This window comes from Ptychodera flava, chromosome 11, assembly GCF_041260155.1.
Source record: "Ptychodera flava strain L36383 chromosome 11, AS_Pfla_20210202, whole genome shotgun sequence".
In the NCBI taxonomy this organism is placed as follows: domain Eukaryota; kingdom Metazoa; phylum Hemichordata; class Enteropneusta; family Ptychoderidae; genus Ptychodera; species Ptychodera flava.
Window position 1 is genome coordinate 10,013,360 of NC_091938.1, and position 26,178 is coordinate 10,039,537.

General features: G+C 39.5%; 1 protein-coding gene across 2 annotated transcripts in view; it reads left to right on the forward strand.

Annotated features, from left to right (window-relative positions):
* Positions 1–26,178, forward strand: part of LOC139143486 (uncharacterized) — a 72,844-nt gene that overhangs the window by 26,412 nt on the left and 20,254 nt on the right. For both annotated transcript variants that reach the window (XM_070713845.1, XM_070713844.1), the window contains exons 4-9: positions 12,559–13,047; positions 14,120–14,275; positions 16,440–17,194; positions 18,008–18,146; positions 24,087–24,923; positions 25,308–25,637. In XM_070713845.1, coding sequence (XP_070569946.1) covers positions 12,559–13,047; positions 14,120–14,275; positions 16,440–17,194; positions 18,008–18,146; positions 24,087–24,923; positions 25,308–25,637 — 2,706 coding nt within the window. The remainder of the gene's footprint in view (positions 1–12,558; positions 13,048–14,119; positions 14,276–16,439; positions 17,195–18,007; positions 18,147–24,086; positions 24,924–25,307; positions 25,638–26,178) is intronic.

The following is a 26,178-nucleotide window of genomic DNA, read 5'->3' on the forward strand; positions in this document are numbered from 1 at the left end:
ACTGACAACATAAGGAATTGTGTGTTAACACAAATCCAGTTTGTAAGTCCACGGAGCTAGGCTGCCTGCAGAACAACATGTCCTGAAGTCACTATGCATTGCTGACGTAGACATCTTATACTGGTTATCTATCTACTCATCTGCTGACGTAGACACTTAGCATCTGCTATCTAGCTACCATCTTTCTTGCGCACGGCACTTGACCTAATCCTTGCCGCAAGCTTCTGGTCCAAGTTCATTCATTCTAGGCCATCAGGCTGTCTGCCAAGCTATTACAATACTCCCTGCCGCTCGTCCTTTCCGTTATCCAGCCTTCCTTCACTGCCGTATTCTATCTTACCGCGTACCAACGTTGACAATGCCTCCTCGAAAATGCTCAAGAAGTCTGCACCACGCGTAACACTGTACGTCCACCTAAGTGACCCGTTCAAGATCGAAGCAAAGCAAAGGGGCGTCTACCGCACTTGACAGTCTCGCCGCCACAAACCCATCTTCACCGGCCACCGTAGCGTAGTAACGCCTACTCTCGGTCTAACACACCCTCTTTCAGTCGCCGTTACAGCACCATGGGACGGAACTGCAATAGCAACCAACGAAGCATTCCGTCAAACTGGAGCCGTGACGTTGGAAAAACGTTCTCCACCCCGCAGACTTCGATGGCCGACATGGCCGTCATAGTCCGATCATTGGTCCGACACAGCAAATCTGCTACAGCAGCGCCCTCTCACTGACCTCCTTGGACAAGCCTCTACTTCCAGCAACAACAGCCAAGCAGAGCCAAGATGGTGGCGCCCGTGCAACGTACAACCATCCAAACGACGCTTCCAGGGGAAAACACGGTTCCGCCTGCCTCGAACTTTACTGGTAACAACCTCCTTCAGGGCTGCGGCGTACCCTCCGAAAGCTGCCAAACGTCGAACGGATTTCTCCTGCCATTCGCTGGGATATTCTTGCAGGCAAGGACGTCTCTGTGAGATCTCGTCGGCTTACTTATACCATGGATGTAAAAATGCTTATACTCGGCTACGATTATAATGATGGCGAACGGCATATTATCATCCGCGATGAAACTCTGTCGCAAACCCCTCCAGGACAGCAGGGTAAATAGACCTCTCACTATTCCCATTTATTCAAGCTTTCTCCGTTTATAAAACATCGTATGTGAGTCATTCCCTAATCGTCGAGCAGAACTGCATGCGTACGTTACGGACATTGTCGGCATGTCGAAACGCATTCAGCGGCTCCCCTCTCTACGAACACTATCGCATTTTCAGCCAAGGCAGCTGCACTCTTGATAAATCATGGCATCAAAGTGAACTTGTCGGTTCGCGATACGCTCATATACACGTCATCACTCTACGATCTCAAGGCCAACGTATGCAACCCACACTACCGAAGTCTGCCCTCATCATGAGAGTAAGAAACCTGACAGCAACTTCTAGATTTCAATCACCTTCATCGATCGTCCGTAGAAGCGGTGAAAACGCGTCATCTACCAGGGTATAGAAATGTGCAACAGCGCTAATTCCCAGGCAGGCTGCCAAAGAAAAGACTGCAGTTTTCTCCTATGTGTGTCTAACGTGCCACTCATCCGAACACTCATCAGTACAAGGAAAATGACAACCGAAAGACCAAGCTAAATGAGCTTTACTGCATGATACCCATCAACGCCCAGTTTAATCGATGCTATGGCTCCATCAACACCACTTAATATTGACACTCTCGTTGCCGGACTTTCAAACCACCCCGACAAGGATTTGTTGAATACCTGCTCACGTCATCGACCTCATTCACCGCTCATCAGTAGTAATCATCTTTGGCCCAACAGGATCCAGATTTCACGTCACAGCAATTGTTTCCAAACTACAAAGGCTCTCTGACCGGGCGTTCATTACACCACAATATGCCAACTAAAAAGCATCTAATCGTCGACTTACCATCCCCTCACGACAACGACGAAGTATCCAGCATCGATTACCTCATCGGCCATTCAATGTGCTGGGCAAGAAGCCGAACTGTCAAACCATCCTGACAAGAAATTTGTTGTTACTGGACCAATTGCAACCACTGGATGCCACTCTACGAATTTTCCCTGTTGCCAAACTCCAGGTGTTGCGGTCTCAGTGGAGTATAAAGATGATCTACTGCAAGAGATCAAGAAAAGTCATTTGTTCTCTGTCCCATATCTACTGTCGTTTCACACCTTGGTGACATGTTTTTGTTTTTATCGGGTTTTGTCTTTTATGGCGGACTTGTCATTGGAAACCGTCATTTTCCTCATGCTTACATGTCAACAGTCTACAGCGTTGCACATGAATTATCTCGAGTTCAAAACCGTCTACTGGCTACCCATTCGTTGGTGCCTTCGTTTGCTGCTCATGTTACCTTTTTATTGCACTACCCTGTATCTTTCAGTCCATCGTTTTGGCCACCTTGCAAACAGTGTTCTTCCGAGCATTTGTTTTTCACACGCGTACACCTTAGACGTGACCCGGTGTATTTGCACCCCCACAGGGCAGGTACATTAATAAATCTGTTTTGTTTTCCGTTGTTGTTACATTTACAGATGCCATATCATGAAGCCCTACAACCAATTGCAGCTGAGCTTCAGTCTACACACGACAGGCACCATTGCTCCTTTCAGCTAGAACTACATATGCACCGTCCAGGAAGCCCTACAACTCACCGCAGCTCCTTTCACGTCTATACCATATACCTTAGCATGACACACTTTTGCCAAGCAGCTACCTCTGCTGCACTGGGCACCCGGACAAATGATCTTATGCAACTTGAGTACGATCCTGGTTACAATTCTCTGCAGTGTACAGCACATGTACAGACACCTCATTATCCGCCCATCTCAGAAGACCTGCAATTCTATTTCGTCCTCCACTGCATACTTACTTTCACCTAAAGTACTCCACCATCAAAGTTTATCGGGCTGTCACCCGTCATCATTGCATAATGGCTGGTCTGCCAAATCCACTCACCTCAACTAACAACCAGCCCCATCTTCATCTCCAGTACCTTACGGGGAATTCTACGGCTGCAGGACCATTGTCATGCCAACGGCTACCCATTACATTTGATCTTCTGCGCCGACCGTGCCTGCTGTTCCGCTCGACAATGTACGGACCATACATAGACCTCGTCCAGGAATCTGCTACAAGGAATTCAACGTCTGCAAGGTCCATCGTCACGCTCTCGGCTTCATCCTTCCAGAAAGAGAACCGCTAAACAACGAGACATTCACTGCGCTGCTTCGTTCCTTACTTTCGCGCCTTGGCTTCCAGCCCCACCTGTACGCTGGACATTCATTTCCCATTGGGGCAGCCACCACGGCCGCACACGCCCACCTTCCAGACCACCTTATCAAAAACTCTCGGCAGGTGGTCCAGTGACTGTTACCGTACTTATATTCGGACACCAGAAAGCCTTCTGTGTCACGCTTCTCAATCAATGACTATGCCATAGGGCCTTTTGTAGAGACACTAGCCACTCGGTAGCCACTTTCTTTTCGGTCTCGCACGTACACCACGTTTCGGACCTGTCGGGACCGCGCAGGGCCACCTGCAACCTCCATCCCATGGAGGGCCACCTGCCACCCACATCACCACTTCATGCTGGGGCCGTACAGGGGCACCTGTCCCCCCAGATCATTTCTCCCCCGAGCCGTGCTGCAAGCCCCTTGGGACCAGAGTCCATTGAGCTTCACCCACATTTCACCCCTCATGCTGGGGCCGCACAGGGGCACCTGTCCCCCAGCTGCAGCTCCTCGGGCCGGGAGCCCATAGCTCCCCCCGATCCGTGCTGCCGCCCCTCAGGGCTCGTATCCCATACTTTCATTACACACGCACCAGCCGCAATTGCACCCCTCATGCTGGGGCCGCACAGGGGCACCTGTTCCCCCAGCTGCAGCCCCTCGGGGCTCTTATCCCATACTCTCATCTCGAACCAAGCGAGTCAACTTGGTCTCGAGCGTCACCCCTATTGCACTAGCACCAAACATCATTGCACCCTCATGCTGGGGCCGCACAGGGGCACCTGTCCCCCCAGATCACGACTCCCCCCGAGCCGTGCTGCAGCCCCTCGGGCCGTGAGCCTACAACTCCCCCCGAGCCGTGCTGTTCCCCCTTGGGCCGCGAGTCCCATACTTTCATCTCCAACCAAGCGAGTCAACTTGGTTCGAGCATCACCAATCCATACTTTCTACAAACATACACTCATACATACACTTTCATGGGGGTCTCTCCATCCAGTCTGTTTGACTGTCCTCCGCTTGGGCCGTCCATTGCATGAACCCCCACTCAAGAAGGTGGTCTCCACCGGCCCGGTGGAACCACTTTCACTTTCGGCTTTCCAAAGGTCTGCAAACACAACTTTGCAACCCAAACCTTTGCCCAGGAAGCAGACTGGCGGAGACCCCTCACCCAATCTTTGAGTTATTTTGTGCTTAGTTTTGAAATGGTTTTTGCCTAGATTTTACTTTGACGTAGTTTCGCTGACATTGCATTTTCCGTAGGTAGGTTATCACTGCTTTGTATTTGTCCACTGTTGCTTATTAAATTCTTTTAACACCATATGATGTGTAGCGGTGTGTGCTTACAAAATAAGGAATTGTGTGTTAACACAAATCCAGTTTGTAAGTCCACGGAGCTAGGCTGCCTGCAGAACAACATGTCCTGAAGTCACTTTGCATTGCTGACGTAGACATCTTATACTGGTTATCTATCTACTCATCTGCTGACGTAGACACTTAGCATCTGCTATCTAGCTACCATCTTTCTTGCGCACGGCACTTGACCTAATCCTTGCCGCAAGCTTCTGGTCCAAGTTCATTCATTCTAGGCCATCAGGCTGTCTGCCAAGCTATCCCGCCACCAACCCCATCTCCTCCTTGGTTCCACTAGTCTGCTTCCCACCGTGGGCCGTCCATTGCATGTACCCCCACTCAAGAAGGTGGTCTCCACTGGCCCGATAATCATCATAGACTTGCCCATTGTCAGCTTGGCAATAGAACTGACAACCTTATGTTAACTGCTGGTGTCAACAATGGTAATTTAGTAATTGCTGATAGGACCGACTCCATTAAATCCATCACAGGGTATCATCCAAAACCAGCATCACACGGTCATCGTCAGGTAAATCCGGATAACCTGATCAAAATAATTAGATCGTCATCTTATGATCAATGTAAAAATCTTCCTATTGGATTGTGGAATGCAAAATCTATCAACAACAAAGTTGCCACTGTGTGTGGACACATCCTTGAAAGCCAGATTGATGTATTTGTGGTGACTGAAACTTGGATAGCCAAGTCCAATCAATGTGCTGTGCCTCAAATCCGCTCAGGCCTCCCTGGATATAAAGTTCATCAAAATCCAAGGTCAGGTAGGAGAGGAGGTGGTGTAGCAGCTATCATGGGTAAACACCTCACAGTCAAGCCAGATAAAGCCATTACGGCTACGTTCCGATCTTTTGAACACTTGAGTATTTACATAACTCTTCCACGTGATCTTGTACACCTTGTTATCATCCACAGCCCACCACCATCCCGGAAAAATTGCGTAAATGTGACGACCTTTATGACCGAGTTTGCAACATTTATGGAGAGCATTGTAATTTCACCTGGTCGCCTGATTTTATTAGGTGACTTCAACTTTCATGTAGAAGATAAAAACCGGAAGGATACTCAGCAATTCATGGACTTGATAGAAAGTCTTGGTCTTAAACAACACGTGCATGGCCATACTCATGAACGGGGGCACACACTGGATTTAGTTATTACTCGTATAAATGAACCGTGCGTCATGGAATTTCAGCTCAGTGACATTCTTCCATCGGACCATAGTTAAATCAATTTTGTTACTGATCTATCACGTCCGCGTGTACCCCGTATTAAGCGCATTTCACGGAACATCTCATCGGTGACCTCTGATGACCTCAGTCAGGCCATTCACACTATTCAAAAACTCAAACTAACGGACTGTGCTACAGTTGATGAATTGGCTGAGCGCTTCCATGAGGATATGTCATATATATTGGATATTGTTGCTCCGGCCAAGGTGAAATTGTCCGTGACAAACCACACACCCCTTGGTATGACACGACCCTGCGTGAAGCCAAATGTGATCTTCGGCAAGTTGAAAGGCAATGGAGGAAAATCCGCTTGAAGTAAACAGATTGATCTTTACGGCAAAACGTGCGAACTATAATAGACTCTGTACTGAAGCACTCGCATCATATCACAGGACTCGTATTGAAACAGCTGATCAGACTAAACTATTTAGCATCGTTGACGATTTAATAGGTGAAAAGAAATCCTCTGCTTCAGTTTTACCAATTCATGATGATAAAACTCAATTGGCTCAGTCTTTTTCAGACTTCTTTTCAAACAAAATTTCTAAGCTCAGGGACCAATTTCCAAAGTCCTTGGCCTTAGAAAAGGTTAATGAGTCACTACCGTATTCTTTTAACGAGTTCACTCCTGTTACTAAAGCCAGTCTTATTAAAATCATTGATGCCATGAATTCTAAGTCTTGTGCACTAGACCCTATTCCGACTAAACTGTTGAAACTGTGTCTTCCTAATGTAATACATGATTTAGTCAAAATAGTGAATGCCTCATTTCATTCGAGTACAGTTCCTAAAATGTACAAGCAAGCTCTAGTTCGTCCTTTATTGAAAAAGCCCAGTCTTGACTCAAATGTTTTATCCAATTATAGGCCTGTTTCTAATCTGTTATTTGAGCATAAATTTCTGGAGAGAGTTGTTTTAATCCAACTTGATGTGTATTTTAGTCAGTTTTCTTTGTATTCTAAATACCAGTCGGCCTACAGACATAATCACAGCACAGAAAGTGCCTTACTGAGAGTTCAAAATGACATTTTACGTGCACTGACAGTCATAAAGAAGTTATTCTTTCACTACTTGATTTGACCGCTGCGTTCGACACTATCAATCACAAGGTATTGTTGTATCGCTTAGAGCACAGGTTTGGCATTACGGGCAAGGCACTTGCTTGGTTTCAGTCCTACCTATGTGATAGAACTCAGACTGTGTGTATTGATGGTATACTGTCAACACCAAGTGATCTTGATTGTGGTGTCCCTCAGGGAAGTGGGCTGGGCCCAATACTTTTCACGCTGTACGCGGCACCATTAGAAGACATAATTATCAAACATGCACTGGATTTGATGTTATTTGCAGATGATACTCAGTTGTATCTGACATGTGAGCGTGCTGTCGACTCAGCATTCATAGTTGAACATTGTATTGATGATATTCGTCAATGGATGATTGAAAATCGTTTGGTTTTGAATGATGCTAAGACAGAAGTGATCCACTTCTGTTCAAAGTTTAAGAAATCAGTTGATCTGTCATCTCTTCGAGTAGGGACCACTGATGTTACTACGTCTAAATCTGTCCGTGATCTTGGTGTTTATTTAAATTGCTGTGCAGATATGAGTACTCAAATTTTGATATTATGTCTGTGTGCATCGTTCGCTCTGCATAGAATTGGTCGTATTAGAAATGTTTTAAATCGTACAAACACTGAAAGACTTGTGCACGCTTTTGTATCATCACGTCTCGATTACTGCAACGGCTTGCTGTTCGGTATTGAAGACAAATACCTCTGTAAACTTCAGTTACTTCAAAATTCTCGTCTAGTTACACGCACAAAAATGCATGAACACATCTCACCAGTGAGGCGTGAGCTTCACTGGTTGCCTATCCATGCTAGAATTAATTTCAAAATTCTTCTTTTTGTGTATAAAATTTTGCAAGATCAAGCACGTTCTTATCTTTCTGATCTTATCACAGTTCACGTTCCTAAACGGTTTACACGCTCAGCGTTCACACCAATTTTGGAGCCTGTGAACTGGGAACAGAAACATTTTGGTTATCATTCTTTTTCTAATGCTGCTCCCACTTTATGGAATGCCTTACCAAAAGAAATTAGATTGTCACCATCTGTTGCCTCTTTTAAAACATCTCTGAAAACATATCTTTTCAGAAAGTACTATGATTAAGTCATCGTTTTGATGTTCGTATCATGTTGCATTGTAGAGTTTGTATTTTTAACGGAGTATTTTAATGTACTTGTTGTATTTTAACCAGAGCATTTTTATGGTACTTTTATTATTATTGTATTTTCATCTTGTATTTTATTGTAAAGCGGTTTGATATTTTATTGATGGAAATCGCTTTAGAAAAATAAATTATTATTATTATTATTATTATTAAACCGAGTAACATGATGTATTAATTCTCAGGCATAGCCCTATGACAAAAATAGGTTAACTTATATTTGTTATCATACTGTTAAAATGAAGTACATTTTGTGAGCCGTGTGATTCAGTTACATCTTCTGAAATTACGCTTGCTGATACATCTAAGATGTTACGCGCTACATAATATGGTCTAAATTTATAACTTGTTTCATCCCATGTCAGAGCAAAGGGGGGTTTGGTCATTTGCAGCTTTTGTAGTGGCTATACTTTTGTCTACATCTACCAGACTAGAAGACTCTAGAGAGAGAATATTAATTTGAACGGCAGCAGCAGCAAAAACAAACTCTTTCTCAATAACTTCATATAAAAGGCGGTAATAATTGTTATGGTTTCTTGAGGTCTTTTGCCTTAATTGTTAACTTTAATATCACGCAGATCTTCGACCTCACGATTAAGTCCGTAATTCGCCGTAATTCCGTAATTCACCAGACCGTTTACCTGCGCAAGACATAACATTCGTATAAACAGTGTAAATTTCTTTATTCTCTTGTAATATGACACAACAGAAACATGATCATTTGGGTAGAAAGCCAAATGGGCTAACCCTTACTGTTAATTAACATCGTAGCATTGACACATAGAACTTCATTAAGATAAGACTGCTACAATGCATACGCTACAATTCTTGGTATATCATAACAACGAATAATAATGCACTAAAATATCAAGAATGCAGCCAACTGAGGAAGACCAATCAAATACGTCAAGGTAACTACAATATTGATACCCTCACGAAAGTAATCGGGAAGCTGCAATAAATCGATCTCGAAAAAATTCTGCGACAAGCCGCCTTTATCTAACACTGGCCAAAAATTTTAAAACCTTTTTAATGGTACAGGTACCTTTGCTGACTTCGTCGGATGCGGAAAAATCCCTGGAAAAAGGTTCTATGAGTCAAACACGAGCAGATTTCATGACATTCACACCGGGCATATCGACTTGACACGCTCTTCAAACCAAACTGAACACTCAGTAAAAGTCTCATGTAAATACGTATATCTGAGTTTTTCATTGTTATTGTCACTCAAAACTGGGTTCAAGGAAACAAGGAGAAACAATTGTAGCAATAGGGCCACTGGTGGAAATACCAGGTCGTGTCCAGAATGAGTAAGCGTACCCTGCATGCGATCATGCTATATCCATCAAGACTGACCAAGTGCTATTGAAATTCGTAAAACTACTAGGTTATTGATGTAAGTTAAAGTTAGGAATGCTTTCACCCACATTTGAGAACGAGACAAGTAACTTTTTGATATCACATGAAATTATCTACAGTGGAACTTAGGGAATAATATAACTAATATGCTTTTGAGAACCCATGTCTCGCTAGCTAAATGTCTTCATTTGAGTCGTAAGCTCTACTAACTGTTTCTCAGGAGTTATGAAATGTATATGCAATATGCCTTAGCTAATGGTATAGTACCCTTTTGTTTACCCTTTTGTATAAAGTTATGTATACATTGTATGTGTTCGAATTTCAAGATATAGATCAAATTGTGATGCCTAGCCCTTACTCGCTGTTTTTTAAACAATTTCACATCATCTTGATTAAGATTGTGTGGTATATGAATATACCAGTATTGTTCTAACCATATACAGTATATGTCTCGATCTAATCTTTACTTGAAACTCATGGTGAGATTAATAGAATTCCACAGCCAAATGGGTTGAGATGGAATTTCTCACACGAGTTGGGGACTTTGTCTCACACAAGTCGGAGGAGGGTTAATTAGTTCTGGCAAGTGTGAGGCAGATATTCCCCAACTAGTATCGTCCAGGGGGACTTATAGGTTTGGTCATGTCTCGTCCGTTCACACAAATGTTTCAGGAATGAAAGGAGAAATTTCATTCAAACTTCGTACAAGGATTACTCCTCATGTCATACATATTCATGTAGATATTTCTTGTGATACGATCCAATATGATTGTGTGGCGGCCACTTTGTTTCAATTTTTTTCATGTCCGGAGCCATAACTCTGACACGTCTCAATCTATTTTATTCACAAGTTCGTACAATGACATTGATTTATGTCATACACATGTATTTCGATTTGTTTTACGACACAAGTCGATATGACCGCATGGCGGCTATTTTGTCTCAATTTTTTCATGTCCAGAGTCTTATTTGAACCAATAACATTCAAAGTTGGCACAAGGACATTGAGCTATGTCATACATATGCACATCAATTTGTTTTGTGATAGGGTCCAATATGGCCGTCTGGCAGCCATTTTGTAACAGTTTGTTAATGTCAGGGGCCATAGCTCAGACATGTCTCAACCGATTTCATTTGAAGTTAGTACAAGAACATTGACCCATATTATACATGCACAACTGCACTACAGACTTATTCTCGGCCATTAAGCCTCGTCAATATCATGAATATCAATATCAATGTCAATATCTATCATGAACCCAATTAATGAACAGAACCTTGTCCTCTACAAGGACTTGTAATCAGATTGCCAATTACAAGTTGGGACTGTGTAAACACGATGACTTGTTTAATTGTAGAAAACAATATTGACATCAATAGTTTTCTTTAATTCATAACATTCCCCTTCAAAAAGCATAGTTCACATCAATTCACATATAATCTTATTGTCATAGAGAACATATTTGTACTGATGGCAGGTTTTATTATTGCTTTTTCAGCAATGAGTATCAAAAATTTGGCGATGATTAGTATAAATAACCACGTTCAGTCGCGCTTAGGTCAATCGTCGTACATACTCGTCATCAATGGAGAGTTAACAAACCCATTCACTTTGAAGAGTGCCGTCTGCCCGCACTATAGTACCGGATTTATAGTATGCAACCACCCAGTCATCAAATAATACGCGCGGCCAGGGTGTGGGCGTGGGTGCGGGACAGCAAATGACAATTATTATTTGCCAAATATAGTTCGCTAACACGGCAATACGGAGCGTGAAAACAAATCGATCCCACAATTGCGTCTTCACACTTCCAGCGTAATAGCCACGTGAGACAACAAACGTGGGGGTGTCACAAAACACTCAACTCATTTTGTCACCAGATATTGGCAGAGATAAATGAATTCAGCTTCGCGCCAAAGTTTCAGAGCAAAAACAGGAATGCTTTCAGTTTTGTGTGAATGTCATTCCAATAAATTTGAGTGTATTTTTGATATGGAGAATTAAGCATTTTAACTTCTGCGTTGTATTTGTATTTAGTTTAATTCTTACGGCCAGAATATTAGGCCTGGAAAACCATTTCTTTTCATTAAATTTCTTTTCGGAACAAGTCTGCGAACCGGTGTACACCGGATGTGAAACAATGTTATTGTGACATCTACGAGTAACCAAATTGAGCATCGGACAGCTGTTGTCACAGATGATGCTTAATATTTACAATCAATAAAGATATCTTGCAGAGAGAACACTGGGGTTGATACAACTTGGTTTTGATACTCCTAGGATTGTTTAACAGCGCTTGCGTTACGTGCATTACAAAAATGTGAAACAAACACTTATGGTTGTAAGAAGTATCAGCAGTAAGTCGAAAGGACAAGTGCAAACCTCGTTGTTGATCAATTCAGTGTCGATTGCTTGTTGAGTATATATATTTTTATTCAAAATCTTCAATATGAAATACTTGTTTTCAAGATATATGCAACTTACAGTCATAAATTTATTTTGTTTTGCATGGCCCAAAATCTAAACAATAAAATTCAACATTTACGTGACATTATAAATTTTACAAGAACCCGCCATTAAGATCCCATGGAGTTTATATCAAGTGTATATTCAAAAAAAAGTGGTAAATCAGCTATGGACTTACCTTCTTTCTTAATCTTTCTAATATCTACCCCGATAAAGTTGGGATAATAAGACAAAGATTAAATTAAATATGTGTGGGTTATTTCAACTGTACGTATTCCATTTAAGCGTTACGCCTTATGGTAAATGAAATCGCTAACATTTACGATTTCAGAAGTGAACATGCTATAATCAGTACTTGTTTTTAACAGATGCTTCTTAATTGTTCACTTGCATATGTTTTATGCCTTTTGCTTTCGTCGTGTCAACACACGTACAGTAAGTAAGTCAAACATCCCTTTAGATGCACAGTAGACATCAGTCTCAACGTTTCTGTTCCTCATTGGCTCATCTCGGTCAACTCATGACTTGAATGTAAACAAAACTAATTTTACTTTTATTGAACGAAATTTTGATGAACAAAAATGGCTTTGTTTTCTTTTTCGAATTATTTCTAACATTTATCGTAAATGTTTTACGTACAGATTCGTATGTATACAATAAAAGGGAGCGTGTTGGTGTTCACGTCTTTTACGCTGAAAAAGATGAACGGTTAGTTGAGGACAACATTATTAAACGACTCGAAAGGCAAAATATTGAGTATTATTTTGCTCCACGCGACAGACTCCCCGGTCGTTCACGTAAACAAACAATTAGAAATGCCGTGAGAGTGCACCCTGTGACGCTGCTGGCCATAACGGCAAATTTCAACAGTGAGTTTCAAGATGAAGACTTGCGAGACCTCATTTTTTACAAGCGTAAGGTGGATCTTGACCGATTTGTATGCGTTAAATTGACAAAGTCTGCAGCCATACCGACGTTGTTTTCCGATTTGGGGTGTGTGGATTTGACAAAAAAATTAATGGAGTGTGAAAACGAAGTGGATAAAATGGTAAGAGTATCGAAGAAGAAAATAAGACGCTTTCTAAAGAAACAAAAGAGTGGAAAGGAAAATTACCCTGCTCGAAAATCAGGTAAGCGTTTATTAATTTGTAAATAGTTTAAAACCATATTGCGAAATTTAAAAAAATCGAAGTAGGCAGAAGGTGATAGATCAACATTGCCTTCAAATCTTTTCCCCCTCTGTCGTCTAGTTCTCTACATAGCTTTGGCATAATACTGGAAACTGGTGTCGAGCATCGTCCACTGCGTTTCTGACAAAGACACAAACCTGCACATTTGACCGTCTTAGGACTCTAGCCTATAAAAAATACGCACCTCACGTCTTCATGAGACTCATTCTGACGGAGCTAAATTGTGTACATACTACTAGTATCTACGAGACTATGCCGAGTGCAATAATTTTGCATATTATGTGAGAATAAGATATAACTCACATGACATTCATGGCAGATTACTCAGTGATTGATTTCAAGGGGACGCCAGTGACGTATTTTTCTAGGTTGGCGTCCTTCTACAGTGAGATGATAGGTATTCCACCGTGCTAGACATACATTTTGAGTATCATACCAAGAACGAGTAGCTCTAGCGTACTCATGATGTGCCACAACATCACTCAATACATTTTTGTCCGTCACTTTGTTCCCCGGAGGTCCCATATTATTCGTTTACTTGACTCGTGTATCCGACATTTTCCACCAAATATTAGCAACGAAAGCTATACCTCTGATCACGGGATTAATCATAATATAACTATAAAGAAGTGCAATCTGTTTTTAATATTAAAAACATGTATTTTTTCTTTGGTGTCATATTTGATTTGCTGCTCCGTGAACCATTTTAGACATGAGTTGACGGTGTTCGTTTGGCAGTCAACGTTGATTAAATGACCTCAAGTATTCAGAAAATTAAGCAGTTAAATGTTTTGAAAGTCCCTTGTTTCTGGATAAGAAGAGTGCATTCTGATTGCAGTCAACATTTCAGTCTTTCTCAGCAGCCTAACAATTATGAATAAGATCCCAGTGAAAATAATATCAATGATGGTGACCCTAAACTTGAAAAGTTTCAAAGTGACTGCATGTTTATCGCATTTCATGGATAGAGTTTGAGAAATGACACTATTGTGTATAATGTTTCCCTTTGTAGAACGTGATACAAGCTGGCTTGATTATGTTGAAGATGAAATACAACACCGAAAAGACTTAAATGATGGAGATGGTGACATATCATTCCTATGTGTAAGAAGTTTAGCTGTACAAGCTTTTGGTCTACACATTCGTAAGGATCTTCTGGATGACATTGGTTTGTTTCTTACATATGGTGTTTGTGTGATGACATTGCATATATATATATATATATATATATATATATATATATATATATATATATATATATATATATATATATATATATATATATATATATATATATATATATATATATATATATCGCTCTGCTTTACGCATCGCGCACTGTTATTTCCCACGAGGACATCTCTATACTTCGATAATTCGATATACATATATATATATATATATATATATATATATATATATATATATATATATAACTTCAAGATATGTACTCTATATATTTTTCGAGATATATATATAATTATATATATTATATTCTGTTATATTATATATAATCCATGGTATTTTTCTCTGTTTGACGTCATCGTATACGATGTATATATATATATATATATATATATATATATATATATATATATATATATATATATATATACATATATATATATATATATATATATATATATATATATATATATAACTTCAAGATATGTACTCTATATTTTTCGATATATATATATATATATATATATATATATATATATATATATATATATAATTATATATATTACATTCTGGAAAAATATTTTTATATATAATCCCATTCGGCTCGAAGTTGTACGGCTCCGCGAAAAACACGAGTATACGATGACGTCAAACAGAGAAAAATACCATGGGATTATATATTTATCACATGACCAGTCTTCTTATTTTTCTTTTGACGTAGATGGATCAAAATTATCGTAACAAATTGCATGAATTTCGTCGCGATTTGTGTTTTACTTACGCGGATTACTTTCATTTAAAGAGTAAAGCGGCCCGTCACCCAGGAGATACTTTCATTCATAAATCCCATCAAGCTGAAATTTGCTACATTAAAGGGTATCTCCACCAACCAGACGTACGGATTCGGTCACGTGAACGTGTCAATCATTGTCTGGCGCTGTACCGATGCCAAGGCAGGTTGGCCATCGCGGCGGACATAGCTTTTACAGTGCTAGCGACGGATAACCATAGTATTCAGAGTTACTTAGAATATTTACAATTATATCTATGAAGTAAATGAGACGACACGATCGAAACTGTAATTCTCATTCTCAGAGATGCCGTGGCTTTCAAAATATCACACAAGTTTACGACCTTTGGAGCGCGAAAGATTCCGTTCGATGACACACTCATTGCATGTCTGTGCCCACAACGTTGCCGTCACCCGGTCTCTGCCGGTGTCAACTCGTCAATCCCGATCTCGGTCATCAATGTTTTCGTCTTACGAACTTTGATGTTTGCATTGACACATATCTCGTCCATGGATACATCCTAATTTTGTTGACGGATGGGATTCAACAGCGCTTCACTCAACTCGACAGCTTATGTCTTCGCTACAGCATTATGCCGCACTGCAAGTTTGATTCCGAGCGAGACTTTACGGAGCGGAGTTTTTGTGTGATTAAGGAAATTGATCGTTGTTAGTCGAATGACTTTAGGCTTGTGCCTCCTATGTCGCTTTCCCGAAGATTATACTATACTCATTTATTCAGTTTGAGGTGAAGGTTTCGGTTTTATCGCCAACCGGGATCGCCAGGTACGACGTCCACACGACTCGACTGGAGCCGAGACGTTACTGAGACATTAAAATAACGATCGTCGGTATCTCCATTCGATTCTCGGGAAAAGCTATTGTTTTAGCGACTTGAAATTTCGTTGGACAAATATGCCTTCTATGTTTCCATGTCTGGATTTATCGGGTCACCTTTTTGTAAAAATAACGTGCGAGCTAGCACGACATCAATCACAACAAATCTGTTCGTGTCGCGACGCCTACATGTATGAACGGTACCATGAAAGAAAAAAGTTCCGGTTGATGACGTACAACAGGGGTAATTCGGAGTTCTTATCCGTCCTGTTCTACGTCACACAGGTGGGAATTCGGGCCAGTTCATGTGATAATCTATTATATTCTAGTATATTCTATTCTATTATATATTATATTATATTATATTATATTATATTATATTATATTATATTATATATATTATATATATTATATTGTATTATGTTATATTACATTACATTATATTATATTATATTATATTATATTATATTATATTATATTATATTATATTATATTATATTATACTGTTATCCATTTACAGGGAAGGATTATAGTGAGCTGGGATTAGATAAACATTTTGACCAGAGTCAAGGCATACAAAATTTGCAAGATTTGGTCAGCAGACTTCATGATGAAAGGCCTCAAGAGCCGAAAAGGGTTACTAGCATGGAACACTATCTAATATCGAATGTACTACCAATAGCAGAATCAAATGGTGATATTCATTCTCTGTCAAATATGTCGACAATGTTCACAGACAAGTTTCAATCAAAAGTCCTTCGAACTTTACATAACTATCATTTTCTTAATGTTCCACGCCTCGAAGACGCAGTGGCGTCGGAACGAATTCTCCGATCGTCAATGAATACCAAGAGTATGCATGGCTGTTTGCGAGTGTTAGCTTACTGCGATGTATTGTGCAACATTGTATTAGCCTATTGTACAAGTGGAACTTCTATTGGAGGTCTTGACGTTGACGTAACTTCAGTTGAAAAGTGCTTACCTGGTATACAAATACATAAGAGTGTTGCTGAAGAGCTAGCGTACGACTATTCCAAACAAATGATACGCTATGCAAAAGACTTTATTGGTAAAATAAAAAAGGGGAAACTTGACAGAGTATTTCCATTCAGTCGACATGGAATAAGCAAGTTTTCGGAAGTTGTGAGGTCCATTCAAGCTATGCCAAAAGATGAATTTCAGAACGTGTCCGGGACTGTTGCCTCTCTGTTCAGAAAACTTAACAAGTTTTCGAAGTTCGAACAGTTACTTGCGCTCAAATATTTCGCATGCCTGGTAAGTGTGGTGTTTCATAGGAGAGACATTTTCGTTATGTGAGAATTTTAATTTTTTTTTTTTTGAATATTTACGAATTTAAACGTACGCGAATATCTTTGTGTCACGAAATCGATTGAAAAATTAATGTCTCTTTCTCAATTGATAGCTTATTTGATTTTAAATTAAGATCCGAAGATCGAATTTTTGTCACACTTGCTATCTAGGTTCGTGTCGCCTGTACATATCGATCCTAATGCGTTTAGCATAAGCGAGACACACGTAAATGGCGGTATTTGTTTCTGGGAAACTTAAAAAAATTGATTTTAGGAATCAGTACGACAAGACATCCGAGGAGCTCATCCTCTCAAAGTTGGAAACGCTTCTTTGGTTAGCATCCTGAATCTTAGGTCACTCAATTTAATACAATCAGTCAATAATTTAAGGCGATAGGTATAAAACGAAAAAAAAAATATTGAATTATTGTCGAGCTTGTAAGCATACATAGGTAACGTTCATCCGTTGCAACTATTCAGGTCGCATAAGTGACGAAGAAATGAGTGATAAGGATACTGCTATTGATACACTGCTATTCATTCTCGCAAACGATACCACTCAAACTGTCCCATTATTCTGATAAAAGATTCCGGTTTACTGAAATTTTAATACTTAACAGTTCTGGTTGTAAAACGATCGTATTTTTGAACCAAAGTACACGGCTGCTTTGTATAAATCTTCAATACGTATGTCTGACACCTACAATCTTCCAAATAAGATATTGTGTAATACATGATTGATTTTTGTCTTCATGTTTTCCATTTCAAACTTACACAGATACACAGTAGCGATAAGTCAAACCTGCTACCGATCTTTCAACGGCTGCTGTACCGCATGAAGGAAGAAACCAGCCAGGTCTTCGTTTTTCATGTTTCACAATTAATGCTGCAACTCATTCAATCAAGTGTAGATGAAGGTGAGATATTGATAATTATCCTACATACTATGCCTGTATTGCTTTTCTTCTATTGTTCAGACGGTACTGATATGAACCCATATTTTAACTAGTGAAAATACGAATTATATTTCCACTGTAACCGAACTACTTACAGCGACGCGTATGCGTGACCTTCGCTAGTATGCATGCCCTTCGTTGGTATATGTACATATAAAGCAGCTGAGCGAATAAGACAAATGACAATACGAAACGTCATTATGATTATGGTCAAAATTATGTTGTTTTCAGTGACTTCATGGGCATTGCACTGGGGACATGTATAATTCTTCGACATAAACAGATTGGTACGGCTATTATATCCACTGTGCATTTATAGATGTTGCAGAGCTGCTTGCTCCATGCTTTCAGCTGTTCATACTCGATCGAGTTTGAAATCGAACGCTGGCGTGGCGCGAGTATTTTGACCCGATTTTGGCGCCTCATAACTTTCACGCAGGGATCAGGTTTTGTATCAAAACACGAAAACAACCCCATTTTATAAATTCCCGCCATGTTTTACATCAACCGTCTTTTTAAACTAAAAATAAATCTTCTTCAAATTGTGAAAACCAGTGTCGACATCGTAATATTTAAATTATTCGCTTTAAAAGCGCTCTACAAACCCTCCTTTGAAGTGGAATGGCCCAATAGCGGAATAATATCAAGAAGTGATACGGTTGTCATCACTCCTTAGCAACCAACTTTTTATAGGAACAGCGTGGGGGAAGCGAGATCGATTTCAAGTTGATTTCGTCGCTTATTTCGGAGCGTCTGTACGAAGACAGTCATAACCAAAGCATGCATATATGATAAAGGGGTTATTACACGAAGTTTGGGCGATACCGCGTCGTATTCTCGTGATGTGTCCGTATTTTGCACAACTCGTCAAAATACGGACACATCACTCAAATACGACGCGGTATCGCCCATACTTCGTGTAATAACCCCTAAGAACAAGTCAGTATATTTTTATAGCTCTACCTGCGACATAGTTTGGCAGAGACCCTGCGATTCGCGTTCTTCCCTGTTGGAACACGCGCGCGCCCTTCAGAGACGCGACGCGAATCCCAGGGTCTGGACGTTCTTGCAAGCGACCGGTCGGATTTCTGCCTGATCCGGGTACTTTATAGAACTCCACAAATCCGTTAATCAAAACAAAAATGACAGGTAGCATAGCCAAATAAAATTAAAAATGAAAAATAAAAACATACCGCGTATATAGGTCTACCAGCTACTAGTATATATTCTCTCCGCCCAGTTAGATAGGTTTTTCTTTTGACGTCACTACCCTTATGAATATTCATACACTTGCAAGAACCGACAGTCGCTGTGTCTGGCAGCGCGTGCTCACAGCTGCACAGCCTTCGAATGCAGGCCCATCGCGGCGCGCACAAAACAAGGCACAGCGACTGTGGAGAGTCTACCTGCGACAATGTTTAATGCGAACTATCATTTTGCAGGAGAAGGATTTCAGCAACACTAGTGTAACTGCTTTGTTCTTGAAAATATGTTTAGTTCATGATATTTTGGTGTAATCGACAGCCCTTTATTGTTTTTTTGTAAATTGTGGCATGTGCACTCACATTTGACATTTTAGCTTACGTGTGTGAATAAGTGAGTTATTGTTGTACCCATGTCTTTCTGTCTGCTGGCGTGATTTCTCAAGAACTAATTCTAATAAACTATTTGCATAAAGCTACTGTGACCGATGTTTATGGCTAGTCGCAATTTTCATAAATTAATTTCAAATGTCATAATTTTCAGAGATTTGTGATCTCAGATTTTTAGCTCATCTGTCAACGATGTGGAGCTTATCAAATAGGCTGATTTTCCGTGGACGTCGGTCGTCGTCCATCCGTCCGTCGTCTGTCAACAATGTCCTTCTCCTCTGAAACAGCAAGTTTGATTGCTTTGAAATCTGATATGCAGTTCACTTGGGTGACATCACTTAAATGTGTTCAAATAGTAGTCAAATTTGTATTATTGGAGCATTTCTTCTCTGCAACCGCATGTCCGATTGCTTTAAATTTGATCTGCAGTTTACTTAGGGGACAGACAAACATAGACAGATTCGCAACGCGTATTGTTTAAGGCGTGAAGCAGTTAGCCAATCCATGTTCGCCTCGCCTCAGGTTGCTCTCGCCTCTCTTTTCCGAAGAGTGCCGACCATGCATCGTTCGGTAATTTTCGGACTTTCGCCAATTGTTAAGCAAAAGTATGTTTGGCAAAGTTGGTGTTGTTGTCGTGTGGTGCTGAGCAGAATTGACATGCTGGCGAAAACGGGAGTGTTTTGAGCTTCAGGAAGTGAATTTTACCGTTTTAAAATTTCCTTTCATATTTTTATGAATATATAATGAGTGTGTTTGAACCAAATTTGAAAGTCTTTTATAGATACTGTCTGGTTTTACTCAATGGTTTACGGTCTTTTACACGTGCGTCAAGGAAGGACATGTTTATGAAATTGCTGGCGTGTTATGTTTTGATTGGCATGAAGCAGTGTTTCCGGCCTGAGAGCTCACAAAGTAACTATGGTTGCTACGCGACTGGCAGTACGATGCCATCTCGTCGTATTTTTCGCATAATCTCGTGTAATTATCAACCACAAACAAAGCCTCCAAAAAGTTTAAAACCTTTTAAGCTCATTTTAATATGAAAAGCCGATAGTCTACCGAGACGACCATGGAACAAAAGGCATGCAGCGTTTCCAGTCTGACTATACTATTTGTCTGTGCTTAGGGTTACATAAGTTGGATTTCTTCAAATCTCGGTGAAGTTGCATATTTGTATTTTTAAGACAATTTTTTGTCATTTTTGGTCAAAAATTCTTCAAAAATCTTCTTCTTTAAATCTACAGGTCAGATGGCATTGATAACTAGTACATAGGTCCGTGGGCATGATTTATTTCAGATTTGTTCAAATTGTGCAGAATTATGCAAGTTTCTATTCTTAAGGCATTTTTTTTTCATTTTTTGTCAAAAAATTCGTTTCACCAAAACCGCTTGTCTGACATCTTTGATATTTGGTAGAAGGATGAGCATAATGTGATATATTGGAATTGTGATGAAATCTACAATTCTGTCATTTTGGGGTAATTTTTGCCGTTTTTGGTCAAAAAAGTGTTTTTCAAAAAGTAGTGATTTGATGGCTTTGATATTTGGTATGGAATTTCCTAAAGATGAACTCAATGTGATATATTGAAATAATGAATAAATCTGCAATGTTGTGTTTTTCAGGAGCCATTTGCCCTTTTTGATCAAAAGTGTGTTTCTCAAAAACTAATCATGTAATAGCTTTGAAACTAAATATACAGGTTTCTACACATAAATGGAGTGTGATATATTGAAATGAAGATGAAATCTACAAGTTTATATTTTTAGGGCAATTTTTGCCATTTTTGTTCAAAAAATGTCTTTCTCAAAAGCTACTCACCTGATAGCTTTGAAATTAAGTATAGAGGTTCCTACAGATGAACTTTATGTGAATGTTGAAATTATGATGAAATCTGCAATTTTGTATTTAGGGGCAATTTTTGCATTTTTGGTCAAAAATCTTGATTCTCAAAAAACTACTCATCTGATAGCTTTCGTTGACATGATCTTAGCGATGATCTTAAGGTGATATGTTCAAATTATGATAAAATCTCCAATTGTGTATTTTTGTATTTTTGCAGCTTTTTTGCCATTTTTGTCTGGCCACTGAGATGAGCTAACAGCCCCTTTTTCATCAACACATATATCAAAAAACGTTATTCTCTACATAACACAGCGGGTCTATTTCGGCAGCTAGGTCGCTTTATTACTGTTATCTCTTACGAAATTCACGACCTGCACCGAAAGTAATAACACATCCCCTCTACAGAAAAGTCAACTCCTTAAAGCGGCCATTTTTCTTGATCTCTTGAGTGACCACTATACACAGGCTAGACTGTATATCCAAATTTGACTGAATAAAATTTGTTAGGAATATCAGTGAAAGTACTTTTAGCATTTTTTACTTTAGTTTATTGCTAAACTGCACAATAATGATCATTACCATTATGATCATAAGACTGGAATAACATACCCAAACTATACAGGCAGGAAACTTACCATGGGTATACTGATTATGCAATGTAGGTGAAGTGTATTTCGCAGTATCTTTTAAGTTAATTTTTAACTTGCATATTTGCTTTGACAGTTTGGCATACAAAACTTGAAGGACATTACCAAAGACAATTTGATTTTCTATTAATGTGACGATGCAATGAAAAAACATGGTGAAAGAAATTTAGCATTTTCATGATTTGAACAAACAATTTTTCCACTTAAAGATTTTTTGAATTGAATCTGTACCAAATGAATATCGATTGTGATGTTGCACAAATTTTAATGAAGTTGAAAATCAGTGGCAGTAATCTTAGACAAATGTATCAATTTACAGACCCCGGCAGATAGTGAAACTTTACAGCATTTTCAGTTCATATCTAGTTGTCAATCATTATATTGGCAACAGCTCACCGCACTTTTGCTTCGATTTTTTTCTTGTTTATATGCAAGTGCGAACAACACAAGTACCATAGGTAAAGTGCATGTTGAAATGATGATTTTACGTACTGCTACGTCATGAGAAAGCTTCATATGACAACGAAGCGAACTAAAAGCGATCTGTACAGAGTCATCTGATTAATATTTTGATACGCATATATAGGATATTACCAAGACTTTTGCCAGCCAAAACATAGCCCGATTTTTGATACTAAATAGTATCAAACATTCCTGAATCCTGCTTCCCATAACTGAAAATATTGGTAAAAATTCGTCGATCTATCCAGAGTATGATATACTTACACAATAATACTACACACACATTACACACGCGAATCAGAAATGTGCGCAGTTATGCTGCAGCTTTTCGCCATATTTTGAGTGGACAGGTACACTTAACAAGGTTCAGCAACAAGAAAAATTTCTACTTACTTTTTCATCTAAGTCATATCTTGGACTTGATGAAACATGCTGAACCTGTAGATATATGACCTACAGAACAGATGATTCATTCATTTGGTGTTATAATGGCATATAAGACTTCAACGATTTGCCAAAGTGGCAATATTTCGGAAAGCACAATGATATAAAATAAGCCAATAAAACATGATGCTTCAGGTATCTCAAATGATCATTAGCTATAATTCTGCCGGTCAAATATGTTAATTAAAATATGTAACCCTAACAGTTTATTTTATTTATTGGTAATATTAGCTTATGCAGTCACAGTCGTGCAATTGTCTCTGCTTCAATACTTTCAGATATCAGTTTATCTCCATGAAATACATTTTACTACCATGAATGATGATTAGCCATGATTAATCATTACATTACCATGCCCTGTCCGTCGCATTTTAATTGGTCGAGCTAAATCACATGACTGACCTAAAATACACTGTAATGATGTGTTTACATGCCCTTGAATATGAATAATAATGTTAACATCGTAACTTTACAGCGAAAACGCAAATTTTGATTTGTTCAAAGATCATAATCGATCACAAATAAAAATGAAACACTTGTGGACCTAGTTTGGACACTTTTTCCTAATACACTCTCTATTTGCAAACATTTTACAGTGTGTGACAATGCGTCGACAATGGGTATTGCACAAGTTTTGGGGCGCCGTCGTCTTTCGCGTTGGCACTCTTCGTAAATTTTGGCGATTTTCTTGGCTTCGTTAATAATACAATGGAAACAGACTCCGCCCTGACCATTGATGTTTATTTACGGGTGCAGGCGAGAGGAAAGCAAAATTTAAGGGGCTCGGTAAGCCTCGGCCATTCGTTATTGGCTTTCCTCTCGTCCTTGTCCATAAATGAACGTTAATGGTTAGCGCATCGTTTTTTATTTCGCCCATAATTTTTTAATGATTTGCATCATTGGTGTTTTCCAGGATTATGCACTTCTTTGGTAAGGAGCTATGAAGAAAACACTTTAAGCCTGCATGCGCTTTGGTCCTTCAAGGTAGTGTCAAACTTCTCCAAATGTAAAGATTACTTAAGAGAATCAATGCAGCCACTCTTAAGACATATCTCGCCTACAGTTAGAATTGAAACTGCCAGAAAACTGCTGTTGAACGGGAAGGGGTTGCTAGCTGTAGGTTCTTCACAAGAGGCTGACAAAAATCACATTATCGAAATCTTCACGCAAAATGGTTTGGCAATGGAACTCCCAAGCATCCCAAAGGTTTATACTCCAAACCCAACATACAGTACATGGTCAGGTACCTTTAACCATAAACGTGTTAAATTGTTGGTGCAAACACCGAAATCTGTTGAAGATATCGATAACGATGCAAATTCTTCTTCAAAAACAGAGGCTCTCTTCAATCAAGAAGTGCAGTTTCTTCGTGAAACGACTATCAATTCTAACATTGTCGACCTCCTCGGATACCAATGTCAACCGAGTCCTCGCTTCATTATTACTGAAGAATGGAAAGAGACTGTGTCTGAATATCTATTGAAGCAGTCACGAGCAGGAGTATTTCGTGATGTTATAGAGCTCATCGAGTTGTTTCTCCTGCCCATGCTTTCAGCAGTAATCTTTTGTCACAAAAGGAAAATTATACTGCGTGATATCGTGGCGAATAACTTCTTTGTCCACCATCAACACCAGAAACCAATGGTGAAGTATTTTAATTTCCAGCTTGCCAAACGGCAAAGGCCGCGAGAATCCACTGAGCCGAACGATTCTGCCATTTATGAAGTTATTACACCAGACGAGATTAAAGGTATTATACAGCTATGTTGACAATATTGTTTTTATACTAAGGAAAAAAGTAGCCCATATACATCCGTATCTGGTAGAACACTTTACAAGAGATCCTTTTAATATCTCTCTTCAATCATGGATCAGAAAAACTAGTGGAAATGTAGGCTTACTACTTGAAAGTCACGAAAAGGCAAACATAGTTTTGCACATGTGGTTTGTATTGTCAGAAAATCACTGATTAATATTACTGTTGAATTGACGGAGTAAAACTATGTTTTTCATGGGTCAGAGCATGTATTACTGTGAAAGTGCCTTTGTTTTCCTTCTAGTACATTTCTTTGCAATAAAATTATCGTTAAGTATACAATTGGTAATCTTATTTAAACTGATGTTCATGTTTTAGGGTCCAATGACGATCAGATCCCGACGCGCTACTCGGCACCAGAATCTCTTTTGAAAAATACCTACTCAACCCGATCGGATGCATGGATGTGCACATGCCTGTCCTACGAAGTTCTAACTCATGGCTGTCAGCCATACACTGAGCTGTACGGAACACTGACAGAAGATGTTATACAGCGAGTCATACATGGATATAGGATAAAGCAACCACCTTGCATCCCAGACGCCGTCTTCATGCCCATGATTGGAGGAGTGATTATTGAACCATCACGCCGCACTAGTGTTAAAAACCTATGTGACAGCTTACAAGAGTTCTCGGACAGTTTCTCTGGTATAAAATTGACAAAAACACATACTCAGACAGACAGACAGACAGACAGACACACCCACACACACCCACACATATATATATGTATTATATTATATATATATATATATATATATATATATATATATATATATATATATATATATATATATGTATGTATGTATGTATGTATGTATGTATGTATGTATGTATGTATACTCATACACAGATACACGGCTAAGAGTTGAATTATCATGGTTACTCTACAGGGTGTTTCATGCGCTCGGCAATCGTCAGGAGTGATGTTGGCGGGCTTTTTGCTACTTATATATTGGGTCAGGTGTGTATGCAAACGCGGCAGTTGTTTTGTATTCATTCGAAAGAAATTGTGTACGTTTGTATAGCAGTGTTGACTTGCCTGCGTGGATAATATGAAATTCCTCCGTGGTGCATAGGTTACAGTGGTTGCAGAGGTTACTTGGTTGAGTAACAACACTGGGCTCTGTCGATGATAGACCATGTGATGTTGTATTTTGTGTTGCTGTCCTTGAGGGTCCATTTGTAT